At 38.5% G+C, this 13582-nt stretch overlaps 1 protein-coding gene across 2 annotated transcripts in view; it reads right to left on the bottom strand.

Annotated features, from left to right (window-relative positions):
- Positions 1-6492: 6492 nt before the first annotated feature.
- MDM1 (Mdm1 nuclear protein) overlaps positions 6493-13582 on the bottom strand; it is a 46584-nt gene continuing 39494 nt past the window's right edge. For both annotated transcript variants that reach the window (XM_072146668.1, XM_072146667.1), the window contains 3 exons: positions 13295-13532; positions 10058-10117; positions 6493-8638 (listed from right to left, as the gene is read on the bottom strand). In XM_072146668.1, the coding sequence (XP_072002769.1) occupies positions 8526-8638; positions 10058-10117; positions 13295-13532 (411 nt within the window). In that variant the 3' untranslated portion in view covers positions 6493-8525. The remainder of the gene's footprint in view (positions 8639-10057; positions 10118-13294; positions 13533-13582) is intronic.

Consider the following 13582-nt stretch of genomic DNA (forward strand, 5'->3'; position numbering starts at 1 on the left):
CTAAAATGGGATATTGCTAGGACCTGCTTACTTTAGTGCATTTTTAGGGTGACAGGTCCTCTTTAAGCTTGTTCTGCCAGCTACCTGTGGTTTCCCGGCCACCACCTCTTCGTCCAAAATATCACTGCCTTCCACCCATGTTTGCTCTAGGACCTCGTCATCATTCCCCTGCTTCTTCTACCATCAAGCCCTCACTGCCGCCCTCCTTCATCTGCACATTGCAGAAAGCCACAGGTGTTGGTAGTAATAAAAGTTCCTGGGAATCTTGCAACTCTATGTCTGGGGCAGGGGGAGGTGGATGGGTAACAGATTCCCAGCTAAAATAATCAATACAGCATGACTGACCTCTCCATTTCTTGTTGCTGAAATGGCCTTGCAACTTTGAAGGGTGGTGAGATTAAGTGGTCTGCACTTCAAACTGAGTATGAGCATGGCGAAGATAATCCCATGAACGCTGATGATGATCTGTCATGTAATTGACCATTGCCTCAACTTTGTGTAACCTATTGAGGTCTACCAGTACACGCTGCATACCTATTTGCACCAGAGCACAATATTAACGGACAACATCGCTTTTATGATGTATGCATGAGTTTGCAATAGTAACGAATATTAACGGATCAGGTCTGTCATCCACAAATACTCAGTAATGCTCACTGCATCATAATAAATGTACCCCCCCCCCCCCCCCATTTTCAAATGTTGGTGTTTTGAAAAAAATCACAGTAAGTCCACAACATGTAAACATAAAGTTAACCCCCTCTGCACCAATGGCGTTTTACATATTTGTGTTTCAGTTTTTTACTCTCCTCATTTCCAAAGCCATAACTTTTTAATTTAAAAAGCTGTAAAAGGGCTTGTGTTCTTTGTATCAAATTCTTGCTATTGTCAGTATTTAATATTCAGTGCCGTGTACTCGGAAGCTTGAAAAAGATTTCAAATAAGGTGGAATAGCAAAAAAAGCATTTGCACTGTTTTCTTGTGGGCTCTGCTTTTATGGCTTTCATTGTGTGCTCCAATGACACCTCCCATTAATTATTTGGGTCTGTACAATCATGAAGATACCAAATATATATAGGTGTAATTTTGGTTTGGTACAATTAACAACTAAAAATCATTTGTACTCCATATGGACTTGGAACGTGTAAGGTGTCGTTTTCTGTGAGACAAGTTGACTATATCGTTGTTACCTTTGTGAGGACTGTACAACCTTTCAATAACTTTTTATTCAAATATTTATGGTTGGCACAATGGCTTTGTAAGTACACGTGGGGCAGCTGCACCCCTCCCCAAGTACACTTATGATACCGCTTTCCATTTTTATTCATGCATTGATGTATGACCTGTGCAATTGTTGTGACATCTGATTTACTGTATACCTAGGGGCAACTCAGATTGCATTGTCATTGTCATGAATCCCCCCTCACCAGAGTCCAAACATGGGGTGCACTTACGCCAGGGAACCACGTAACTTAGCCCTTAAGCGCCCCCCACACACGTCCTTAGGCCTCATTCACATGGCCGTCTGGGGGATGTACATGCGGCCGCATATACATCCCCAAAGACGGCATTGGTGGCCCGGCATGCTCTATCTTTCCCCTTGTCTGCAGCCTTGCAATGCTTTTTTCTATGGCGGGGGGAGGGGTCACATCCTCCTGCTCTCCATCGCACAGCTGCATGCCCGCCCAGCTGCTGCCAAGCAGGCATACGGCTGTATGAATGTACCCTGACGCTAATTCCTGCTCCTCTAGCACAGAGCACACCTAATCAACTCAATTATCAGGTCGGAGAAACCAAGCACATCCAAATCCCTGACACTACACACCATGAACGCACAGCCCAGGGGGCGTGCAACTACACTATGTACCCCCCCCCCCCCCCTTTACGTGCCTATGGAACACTACTGCACAGAGCCACTCTACTCCCAGATGCTGTCACACTTCTCACAGCTGCCACCACTCGCAATTACGGCTTCTTTACTTCTTTAGTTCTCCCATTGTAATGATGAAGCATGGCAGATGCGTTCCACGTCGGACATTTCCGACTGTGTGGAACGCATGAGTGATTCCCCGACCTCTAAGACGCATGACCGGATATTACCTCACTATGGAACGGAAGTGGGCCGCGCCGCTTTGTAGTGACGGGGGTATATATATGCATCACCTACCTTGTGCTGGCATCCCCTGACGAAGCCCGCAAGCCGGGCGATACGCGTGGGGCACTCTCTCCTCCCCAGACCGCAACTACTTAGCTGGTAATATAATTCTTTACATTTGTATATTTCCACAGATTATCCACTTTTGGACCATATATTGATAATTGCATTTATCTTGTGTATGAGCGATTTATTCACCTCTTATGTCTTGGTCCTAAATATATGTTTATATTGCTTCTTCAAGCCTACTTTTTACATCTATTGTATACTGTGGTCCGTCTGTGATTTATTCATGTGGCGGGACTGGGGAGTTCGTATGTGATGCACACCCAACTTGTTTTTTGGGTTTTTAAGTATGTTTTAACATGATTTATTAATAAAGTTTAATTTGTGTCATTTATACACATCTCCTTTTTTTGTCCTATACAAAAATTATGAAATAACAGACATATATAGCAGCAAACAGTAAAATAAAAAGGAATAAAATAAAGAAAAACAGATCTCTTACGAATTGGATTGATGAAAAACCTTGCACCGCCCTGCAAACTCAATGCACCTCCATGGACAGACAAGAATTAAATGCTGGTATGTTAATTTAACTGGCCACCTAAACTGCCGCCTTGGTCATGTAAAAGGGGTGTGGCTACACCTGAATCAAGGTGAAAAGTTGAGGACATATTTCATAAGAAGATCTGCCCACATTTCCCAGCATGAATTAACAAATATAACAATACCAAACACAATTATGAAATGTTGGCCCAATGATGTAATAGCCATTTTCATGGCTCCCTTACTCTGAGATCCTTGGTGCTTGACACCCCAGGACTACTAGAGGATTCTGTTCGCAGATTTGTTTGTCTGAAATGGAAATATTTGATTTATGGCTGTGTTTTCTTTGAAGTATTTTGTCATGTTGTTAAGTAGCTATTTCAAGACGCATGGCCAACCATGAGGGGGCTTGGAGACATCAAGTCTGTATCAATTAAAAATTCCATTCAAGGGACACAGGAAATCAATGAACATTTTAAGGAAGAATAAGAAGATAAAGGGAATCACAGCAGGAGGTGGGATCAGTTGGTCTATGGACCAAGTGCTAATTACATTATCTTATAGGGCCAAGGTAACTTCCCCTTAGCACCTTTTAAAAGAAGGGACCTCATAACCCATAATTTATTACAGTCATCATTATATAGCACCTTAGAACACATTTAGTGCCAGTTGCAGGCTAGACCAGTTCAGGGGAGGTAGGCAGTTCACATTCAGTATTTATTGATATACTGTCTGAACTTGGATTCACATTTGTATGTGTATGTTTATTTATTTTTTGTATGTGTTTTAATTTTTTTTATCTTTTTGTCTGTGATATTGAGGACTAATTAAAGTATTTATATTTTTCTAATAAACTAGTACTTTTTATCCAAGCAAATAAACTTCATCTGTGGTTTATTTGTTAAATGTGTTTATTAGATATGTGGCCTGTTCACTAGTTCTTATAGGCGATTGGAATGGCTTTGTAGGAGTAATAGTAGGTATCTGAATAATTTTGCCCATATAGAGTATTTTACATGCAATGTAGGTTACACTTACTGGACTGTGCTTTTCAGGCTTGTTTTTGATTATTTTTTTTTAACAAATGGCACATTTTTTGCTAAGAACCAGCCCTGCTAAAAGAAACCTGGCCTCAGATTTTTTAAATGAAAAAAATCCTCAGCGGCGTACTCTCCAAAACAAAACAGTACCTGGATCAAGGGATGGTGCAGTTCACAGAGCCATTCAAGTCATGGAATTATACTTATTTTACTCCCTTCTAGATAGCTAGTCGGCCCTACTGATGAAACCTCACACATGCAAGCAAGAAGACAGTCTTCTCCTGGCTCTAGACATGCAAATGGAGTGGTTAAGTCTTCAACCTGCTTCATTGTCTCACTGAAGAAGGGGTCAATAGATGATCAACATTTTAATTTTAATGTTTTTTTTCGCTAACATTTGTATTCAAAGGAGTTATATCAATGGGGATTATTTTAAACTTTTACATGGAGAAACAAATGGCTCCCCTTTCATCCATATTGATCCTGATACAATGCCAGAGTTTTTTGGTATGGGTGCTTCAAATATGGTTCTGCATTTTCAGGAAGTCAGGTTAGATTATGGGATTGTAGAGGCCAACTCAGATGTGCCTATTCGGAGTAGGAGACTTTGGGGCAGATTTATCAGGCTGTCTGAAAGTCAGAATATTTCTAGTTGCCCATGGCAACCAATCACAGTTCAGCTTTCATTTTACCAGTGCTCATGAATATTTTAAAGGGGAGCTGTGATTGGTTGCCATGGGCAACTAGAAATATTCTGACTTTCAGACAGCTTGATAAATCTGCCCCTTTGGATTGCGTTTATTATTTTTGTGCTGATTTTACCTGCTTAAATTTTTTTCTTTCTACAATATTCACAATGTTGTCAAATCCCCAGAGATTCAAAAACATTTATTTGATCTGGATAAGGATACAATGCAGTCCTTGTAGACAAAAAATTGTGGCTTAAAAACATTTAGCCATTTTATTTCTGACTTGAGTGCTACCCTAAAACAGATATTTTAATAGTGTTTGACACTGTGCCTCAAAATTTCAAAGGTCAGAATAGAACTTTGGGAATGTTATTTTTTCAGGTTTTATTTTTACATTTACCAAAACCAGAAGAGGTAAATACTCCTTAAAGGGGTATTCTCGTCTGGGCACTCACATTCAGTTTCATTAATCTGCCATATGTTAACATTTCTTCAATTAGATGTTATTAAAAAAAATGTTCCTGTGTGAAGATAATTTCTCATAAATGTAGCCATGTTGTCCCTTAGAAACGAGATGGCTTCCTCGGATACGGCCACCTCTCCTGGAGTGATTGCACAAAGAAACAAAAGGTTATTGTATATAAAATGTCCGGGAGTTACTACATGTCGCACAGCCGTCCTGTGGTAATGATTGCTGAAACCTGGTGGTCCGGCAGGACTCCATAGCGCAAGTCTGGCCACCGCTGCCAGAGTTCGACGTGGTCGTATCCGAGGAAGCTATGTGGTTTGTGGTTTCTAAGGGACAACATGGCTACATTTATGAGAAATTATCTTGACACAGGAACATTTTTTTTAATAACATCCAATTGAAGAAATGTTTACATAAGGTAAATGAATTTATATCACAGACATGTATACATGGTACCCCTGTATTACATACCCCTTTCAGTCTTCTCTCCAGGGTCCACTGCAGCTGCTAACAGCAAGGGACCAAACATTCCTCAAGCTTGCGACATGGTAAACATACAGTGGGTGGTCCTTAACCAAGCGTGTAAACAGACTACAAAAAGCAAGTAGGATTGTCAACTTGGACTTTTAATAAAACAATTCTAGAAAACCACACAAGACATTAGTAAAACATAAGTGGATATTGTACAAACATGAACAGTAGCACATTCTATTAGAGACTTGATTTTACATTTCTAGACTACCAGATCAAGAAAATGAAAGCTTCAGCCATACAACATGTTTTGTCTTTGTAATCATAAAAAGGTTATATAATTATCAAACACAAACCTTTTTTTTTCACTACCACACTCATTTGAATACAACTTTTTATTGGTTGCATAGCAGCTTGTGAGCAGCTATGGTTTTCACAGGAAATTGAGTATTCATGTATTCTAGGTATTATAGGCAATATATCCAGTAAATGGGTAGATCAATGTAACCATTGTGTATCAGTGGATGTTTTGTTATAAAAATGACAATTTAAGCTTAAACTACTTCACAAACCCTTAAATACAATTTATAATTAAGGATAAAAAATAAAGATTTATATAAAACATATTGCATGTATAAAAAATATTAATTCAAGGAGGGATTTATCAGATTACCTGAAAAACAGCTGTAGCTTAGAACATGTAGTATATTTGATGTAAAAATTTAGCTTTATTCAAAATTAACTGTTAAATTGTATTGGTAAAATGTCTTAATAGTTGTTGGCCATATTCTTGCTTAGCCACCAACTATTCCTTTGAACTCCCCCAGCAGCATACACTCATTCTACCAAATTGTGTGTATGCTTTTAATGTTGGCAGGAGAGTAAACTGCTACCAGTCACCCCAGATGAAGCTTCACTTCCTGGGGAATGAAGAATTGGGGTATATAATATTTACCATGCCTGTACCTTCTTTTTCCTAGCATTTAAAATACCAAAAGAAGAAGCAAAAGAGGAAAAGAAACACAAGGCTACAAAATGAGTAATAGAAAAGTGATAATCTTCAATAAAGATTATCACTTTTCCATTACTCATTTTGTAGCCTTGTGTTTCTTTTCCTCTTTTGCTTCTTCTTTTGGTATTTTATGTGATTATTCAAAGAGGCTTTTGGCTCTTTTGGTACATATTTTTGTTAGATGTTCTACAGTATTTATTTATGTATGACATATTGTTTTTTGTTTTGTTTTTCCTAGCATTGTCTGATGTGGGAAGGAGGCCTCATTAACATAAAATAGATGGCTGGTGTTTTTTAAATAACTAGAAACAAATAAAGATAAAGTGATAAAGAGCACTTTAGACCAGAACAATTATTTGATCACTTGCCCAAATCTCTTTCTGTTGTGCGTATGGAGGCCTTTATTCTGATTTATGCATTGCTGCTCAAAGCATAGTTCCAGTTACATGCACAGCTAAGACGATGCAGAAAAATCACGTGGGTCATGGCTCCTTAAATTCTTAACTGAAAGTGTAAATAAACTTTGAAAAGAGTTTCTCTGTCCCAATTTTTGCTCATTTCTCCAATAGTGACCCGCCTTCTTAAGTCTGTACACAACAGATAGATAAGGAGAGCAGGATACACTATACAGTATCATGTTAAAGTGTGTCAAGAATTAAGTCATTAGAAACTTTAAGTCAAATAAATATTTTTATGTACACAAAGAGAATCAAAGCAGAACAACTAAAAACATTTAGTAATCGTGGGTCCACACTAAATAAGCCCGGGCAACAGGGCTTACAATAATATGAGAAAAAAAAACAGCACTCCAAGTCCAGGGGTGAAAAAATACATGTGTGGTGTTCTTATCCCATTTTTATCCCACTACCTTTAGATGAAATGTCACATATGACAATAGAATAAAAAGACCATCGAGGTATATTTTTCACACCTAAATTTAGAGTGCTGCTTATTTTTTCAGCATTGTTTTATAAATCTTTTTCGTTAATAAATCATATTACAAAGTTCATTATTATCATCTAGACCAGTGATGCCGAAACTTTTGGAGATAGAGTGCCCAAACTTCAACCAAAACCCACAGATACGTTGCAAAGTGCCAACATGACAATTTAAGCAGTAACTTATTGACCCCGGCTATATCACAGGTTTCAACCGTATTGGCGTCCTGAGTTCACCAATATAATAAAAATATGATGGAGAAATTTGGATTGTAGCTTTCTTGCAGAGTCCCCTGAAAATGAAGAATCTGGGTTCCCAGACAAGGAGCTCCAAAAATAATTTCTCTGTCCACACTTTCTCGTTTCTCCTGTAGTCCTGGCAGCCAAGGAGGTTGCTTTAAAATGGCGCTGAGCATGGCATGTCCTGAGCTGCATTGGACCGCAGGAGGAAGCCCTGATTGCTGTCTGGCAAACTCTGTGTTGGGGTGAAGGCCTGGGTGCCCACAAAAAGGGCTCTGAGTGCCACCTATGGCACCTGTGCCATAGGTTTACCACCACTGATCTAGACTATTGTTTTTTGAAAGAGAAGTTTTGAGAAAAGAAACAACTTTTGTATTATATATGAGTTATTACTGGAAATTTAAAAAAAATGGAAGCTGATTTTCAGTACTTTGCAGTGGATAGAGCATTTTGCTTTTGCCCTCATCCGCTATGTGGTTCCATTGCCAGAAGCAGCAACAACACCTGATTGGTGGGGGTGTCAGATGTCAGACCCTCATCAATCTGACATTAACGAGCTTTCCTAAGTACTGAAAACCTATTTAAACCCTCCAATCCTAAACAAAGGCTATTGGGCTATTCTTCACGACATTAAATATATACAGTATTTTCACCAGTATCTAGAATTGTGGGAATACGTATTGAAGTTTGAAAAATTGTAATGCCAGAAGAATAACAGTATATCAGTGATAATAATTTCACTTCAAGACAGTAGACATGGATTCTCTGGCCCCTTATCCATATTTGAAAATGATCAGTATCTGATCAGTAGGGTCGGACATCTCAATAGATCACCTGATAATGAAGAACAATGCTGAATAAGTGGTAAGAAAACCACTTAAATATTAGAGTGCAAGAAATGGAAGCATACTGGTTTCAAATCTATCACATGATTGCTGTTAGACCATGTTTACAGCACTGAGTTAGCTACTTTTCCCCCAGAAGTACTCTTTTCTTCTCTGTGCACGCTCTAACACTTGTGATGCTAGTGAACTTGAAGCTGCTGACCTAGCAGATATTTGTGAAAGTCGGTCATCTGAAAAAAAAAAACATAAACAAACATTTGCTGATAGAGCCCAGTATTAAATGTACATAATTCCCTCTTTGTTCCAATAAGTATATTGTGTCTTTGCAGTGAATGACTAAAGTATTTGAAAAGCATCATCTAATATACATAACACAACATATAAAAAAAATGCAATAACAATCTGCATAATAAAACAGAATCGTTATTAGATCTGCAAAGTGAACCCCAAAAAACAAAAATCCCCAAAAAGCTCCAAAAAAAGATCATTTTCAATTAATACCCTATAAAAAATGCTCTAGAAAGTGATTTAAAAAATGTTAAGCACTCTAAAATAAGACCACTAAAAAGAACAATCCTTCTCACAAAAAATAAGCCCTCAAACAGATTTGCGAAAAATAAAAAAAGTTATGCACATGAAAGACGGTGATGCTAAAATTAACAACATTAATAAAATTACCTTTTATTCAGTAAAAATGGGAAAAATTAAAAAATCTATATAAATAAGGTATTTTCATAATCGTAGCGACCCACAGAATAAAAATAATATACTATTTTTATGGTATGGTTAACGGCCAAAAAAAACATAACAATTTTCCTAAAAATTGATGATTTTCATTTCCTCCACCAACAAAGAGTTAATAAAATCTCACCAATTAGCTATAGATGCCCCAAAATTACGGCATGTTACCACCACATATGGGGTATCGTGTACTCGGGAGAAATTGGGTATCAAACATTGTGGAGCCTTTTTTCATTAAATCCATTATTAATGTTTAATTTTACACCCAAAATGAGTGTATTGTGAAAAAAATATTACAATTTGCAGACTGCACCTCCATTTTGTTTTAAACCCTATAAAACACCTAAAGGGTTAAAACTTCTTTAAAGTGGTTTTTCATACGTTGAGGGGTGTAGTTTCCATAATGGGGTAATTTATGAGTCTCAGTATTATTTAGGCCTCTGAGTGTCAATTAGAAGTTGAGCAGGTCCATCTAAATACGGGTTTTGGTGATTTTACAAAAAATGTGAAAAATTATACCTAAATTCTGAGCCTTATAACATTCTAGTAAAATTTGTGGAATCATAAAAAACCATGCCAACATAAAGCAGACATTTGGGAAATGTAAGTTATGAATTTATTTGGGTGCTATGACTATCTGCATCAAAAGTAGAGAATTTAGAACGTTGAAAATAAAGAATTTTTCCAAATTTTTTCCAAATTTTGGCAAAACATCCAAATCATCCAAATTTTTAAACTAATTTGAAGTACAATGTTTCATGAGAAAACAATCTCAAAATCCCCTGGATATCTCATAGCGTTCCAAAGCTATAACCACTAATAGTGACACAGGCCAGATTTGAAAAATGGGACCGCATCCTAAAGGCCAAAAGAGGCTGAGTCCCATAGGGGTTAATCATACACCCTACCTTCAATGTTGTCGTTTTCATTAACTGCTGAACTGTAAAAGTTGCAACTGTTAAAGTTTCCTAAAAAGAAAACAAAATTGATATTTAAAATAATAATGCAAAATAGGCATTTCAAAATAATATAGATACAGTTAAAAACAGAAGTTTATATACAATACTTAAAAAAAACACTTATGCATGTTTTGGAAATCCTTCAAAAGCTTCTTTCAATATTTGGGCCCATTCCTCCTAACAGAACAGGTGTGACTGAGCCATGTTTGTAGGTTGACTCGCTCACAACTACCTTTTTATCTTTGCCCATAAATGTTCAATAAGATTTAGATCAGGGCTTTGTGATGGCCTCTCCAAAACTGATCCGAGCTCTTCTTTGGTTTTATAAGTAGCTGTGGGAAAATGAAAGCTGAGCTCTGATTGGTTGCAATGGGCAACAAGAACAGTTCTCAGAGATTTCTGATAAACCTCCACCATTGATTTGTAATTCTTAAGGGGGTTTTCTGGTTGTTAAAAAAATCTAGGATGCAGTCTAGGGAGGGCTCGTTAAAAATATAAACATGTACTCATCTAGTCTGGCACTCCTTTTGTCCCATGCCGCGGTCCCTCGCGTCATGGGACACCCTCTGCTCCAACTACTTCCTGGCGGCTGGGCACGCCCACCTGTCCCCTGTACTAGCGTAGTATCAGACACCAGAACATGGTGACGGGTGGGCATGCCCATAGGATAGGAACTAATTTGCTGATCAATGGGGGTCTCAGTGGGGGTCAATAGGGGTATCATGAGAACAGGGGGTCCGATGGGTCCAAAGCAATCTCTGTCAGCTCCATAGAGATGAATTAAGCAGACATTCACGGCCGTCTGCTCCATTCATCACCGAGACCCACAAGCGATCTGGCGGGGGTACCTGGAACCCTTCTCGCGTGATCGGGGGATCTCATCACTGAGACCCCCACTGATCAGCAAATTAGACCCTATCTTGTGGATAAGGCCTAACTTGATTGGTGGGAAAACCCATTTAAGGCCAAGCAGTTAAAATTTTATCAGATCACAGTTTTATCAGATCACAGGACAAAATTAAGGTCTTGTGTGCATTTGCTAACATTAATCTGGCTTTTGGAATACTGTATTTTTTCGGACTATAAGGTGCACCGGAGTATAAGGCGCACCATCAATAAATGCCTGCTAAAACGTCTAGGTTCATATATAAGGCACACCGGATTATAAGGTGCACCTTATTATAAGGATGAAAGACCAGCAGGTGGCAGACCTGTGCACCGTTCAAGGCAGCTGTTGTCTGTAAGTATGATTCATATATAAGGTGCACTGGACTATAAGGCGCATCTTTGATTTCTGAGAAAATCAAAGGATTTTTTGTGTGCCTTATAGTCCGAAAAATACGGTAATGACTTCTTCCTGGCAGAGTGGCCATTCAACTTATTTTGATACAGAACTCGTTTTTGTGTGGTTATTGAAACACTCTTACAAGCTTCAGCCAGCATCTTCACAAGGTCTTCTGCTTTTATTCTTGGGGTGATATGCACCTTTCAGACCAAAGCAAGTTCAACTCTGAGACTGAAAATCCCTCTCCTGGAGGAGATCTAGGAAAGGCCCAGGTCATCTATGCCAAGGAAACATAAAGTAATGTCTGCAGCAGGAAAGAATGGTCAACTGGTTCAAAGTATGAGGACAGATCAATAAGAAGGAAAGTAGAATAGTGGTGATTAGCCTCGGTAGACAGTCGGTCATTAACCCCTTAAGGACCAGGCCCTTTTTCGTTTTTGCGTCTTTATTTTTCACACCCCACCTTCAAAAATCTATAACTTTTTTATTTTTCCATGTAGAGAGCTTGTTGATGGCTTGTTTTCTGCGTAACAAATTGCACTTCATAGTGATGGCATTTAATTGTCTATGCCATATACTAGGTAGCGGGAAAAAAATTCTGAATGCAGTGAAAATGGTGAAAAACGCATTTGCGCTGTTTTCTTGTGGGCGTGGATTTTACGTCTTTCCCTGTGCGCTCCAAATGACATGTCTAATTTCTTCATTGGGTCAATACGATCACATGGATACCAAATTTGTATAGGTTTTATAATGTTTTCATACATTTACAAAAATTAAAACCTCCTGTACAAAAAAAAAAATCTTCATTTTGCCGTCTTCTTGCGCTAATAACTTTTTCATACTTTGGTGTATGGAGCTGTGGGTGGTGTCAGTTTTTGCGACTTTTGATGACGTTTTCAATGCTTTTATTTTTAGAATTGTACGAGCTTTTGATCGCTTTTTATTGAATTTTTTATATTTTTCAAAATGGCAAAAAAATGCCATTTGCGACTTTGGGCACTATTTTCCGTTACGGGGTTAAATGCAGTAAAAAAACATTCTTATATTTTGATAGATCGGGCATTTTCGGAAGCGGTGATACCTAATGTGTTTAGGATTTTTACTGTTTATTTATATTTATATCAGTTCTAGGGAAAGGGGGGTGATTTGAATTTTTAGGTTTTTTTAATATAATTTTTTAATTTTTTTTTATTAAAATTTTTTACTATTTTTCAGACTCCCTAGGGTACTTTAACCCTAGGTTGTCTGATTGATCCTACCATATACTGCCATACTACAGTATGGCAGTATATGGGGATTTTGCACACCATCTATTACAATGTGCAGATCGCACATTGTAATAGATGGCCTAAAACATGATAGCCTCGGATCATTGTGAGATCCGAGGCTGTCATGGCAACGGATCGCCGCTCCCCGAGATGGCGGCGCCCACGCGCTGCCGGCTCGTTAATGCCGCCGGCAGCTTTGCCGGCGGCGATGAAAGGGTTAACATCCACGATCGGTACAAGCACCGATCGCGGGTGTTAGCGCGAAGCAATGAAGCAATGAAGCAAGCACCCGGCGTGTATGAAGAGGGCTCAGCCCGTGAACCCTCTTCATACTACCCCATGCGCAATAAAACGTACAGGTACGTCTTATTGCGCTATGGGGTTAAAGACTTTGGTCAGGGCAGTCTCAGTGGAGTGATTGAGTCAGAAACCATATTGTAGTTAGTCAGAGAGCGAGTTGAAAGAAAGGCAGGAGGACATGTCATTCATAGTTACTAAAGAATTTACAGAGATATGTTGGAATCAGATTTTTAAAAAATCCTTGTAATATCCTGCATGCAAAGTTAGATAAAGCTAATCTATTAAAGGCAAAGCTATAAAATGGTTCGCCACTGGTAATTTCGAGAATCTCACCATTATGCTGAAACTCAGGATCCCGCAGTGAACCATGTATTCGACAAGATGGATTCCATTGCTGAGATGACAGAACAAAAGTTTTCTCCATGGGCTTGTAGACTGGATATGACATAGTTGTTGGAGAAGCTCTACTAGAAATATTTGGACTTGGCCATGGATCTTCTCTTAGTGGCAATGGATCAACAGTCATAAGTCCAGCAACAGGGGGAGATTTTACTAAGCGATCATCCTCATCCTGAAATATCAAAAACTTATCAAGTTAGCAATGAAAAATACTTATTATGA

This window comes from Engystomops pustulosus, chromosome 4 (genome assembly GCF_040894005.1).
Source record: "Engystomops pustulosus chromosome 4, aEngPut4.maternal, whole genome shotgun sequence".
NCBI lineage: Eukaryota > Metazoa > Chordata > Amphibia > Anura > Leptodactylidae > Engystomops > Engystomops pustulosus.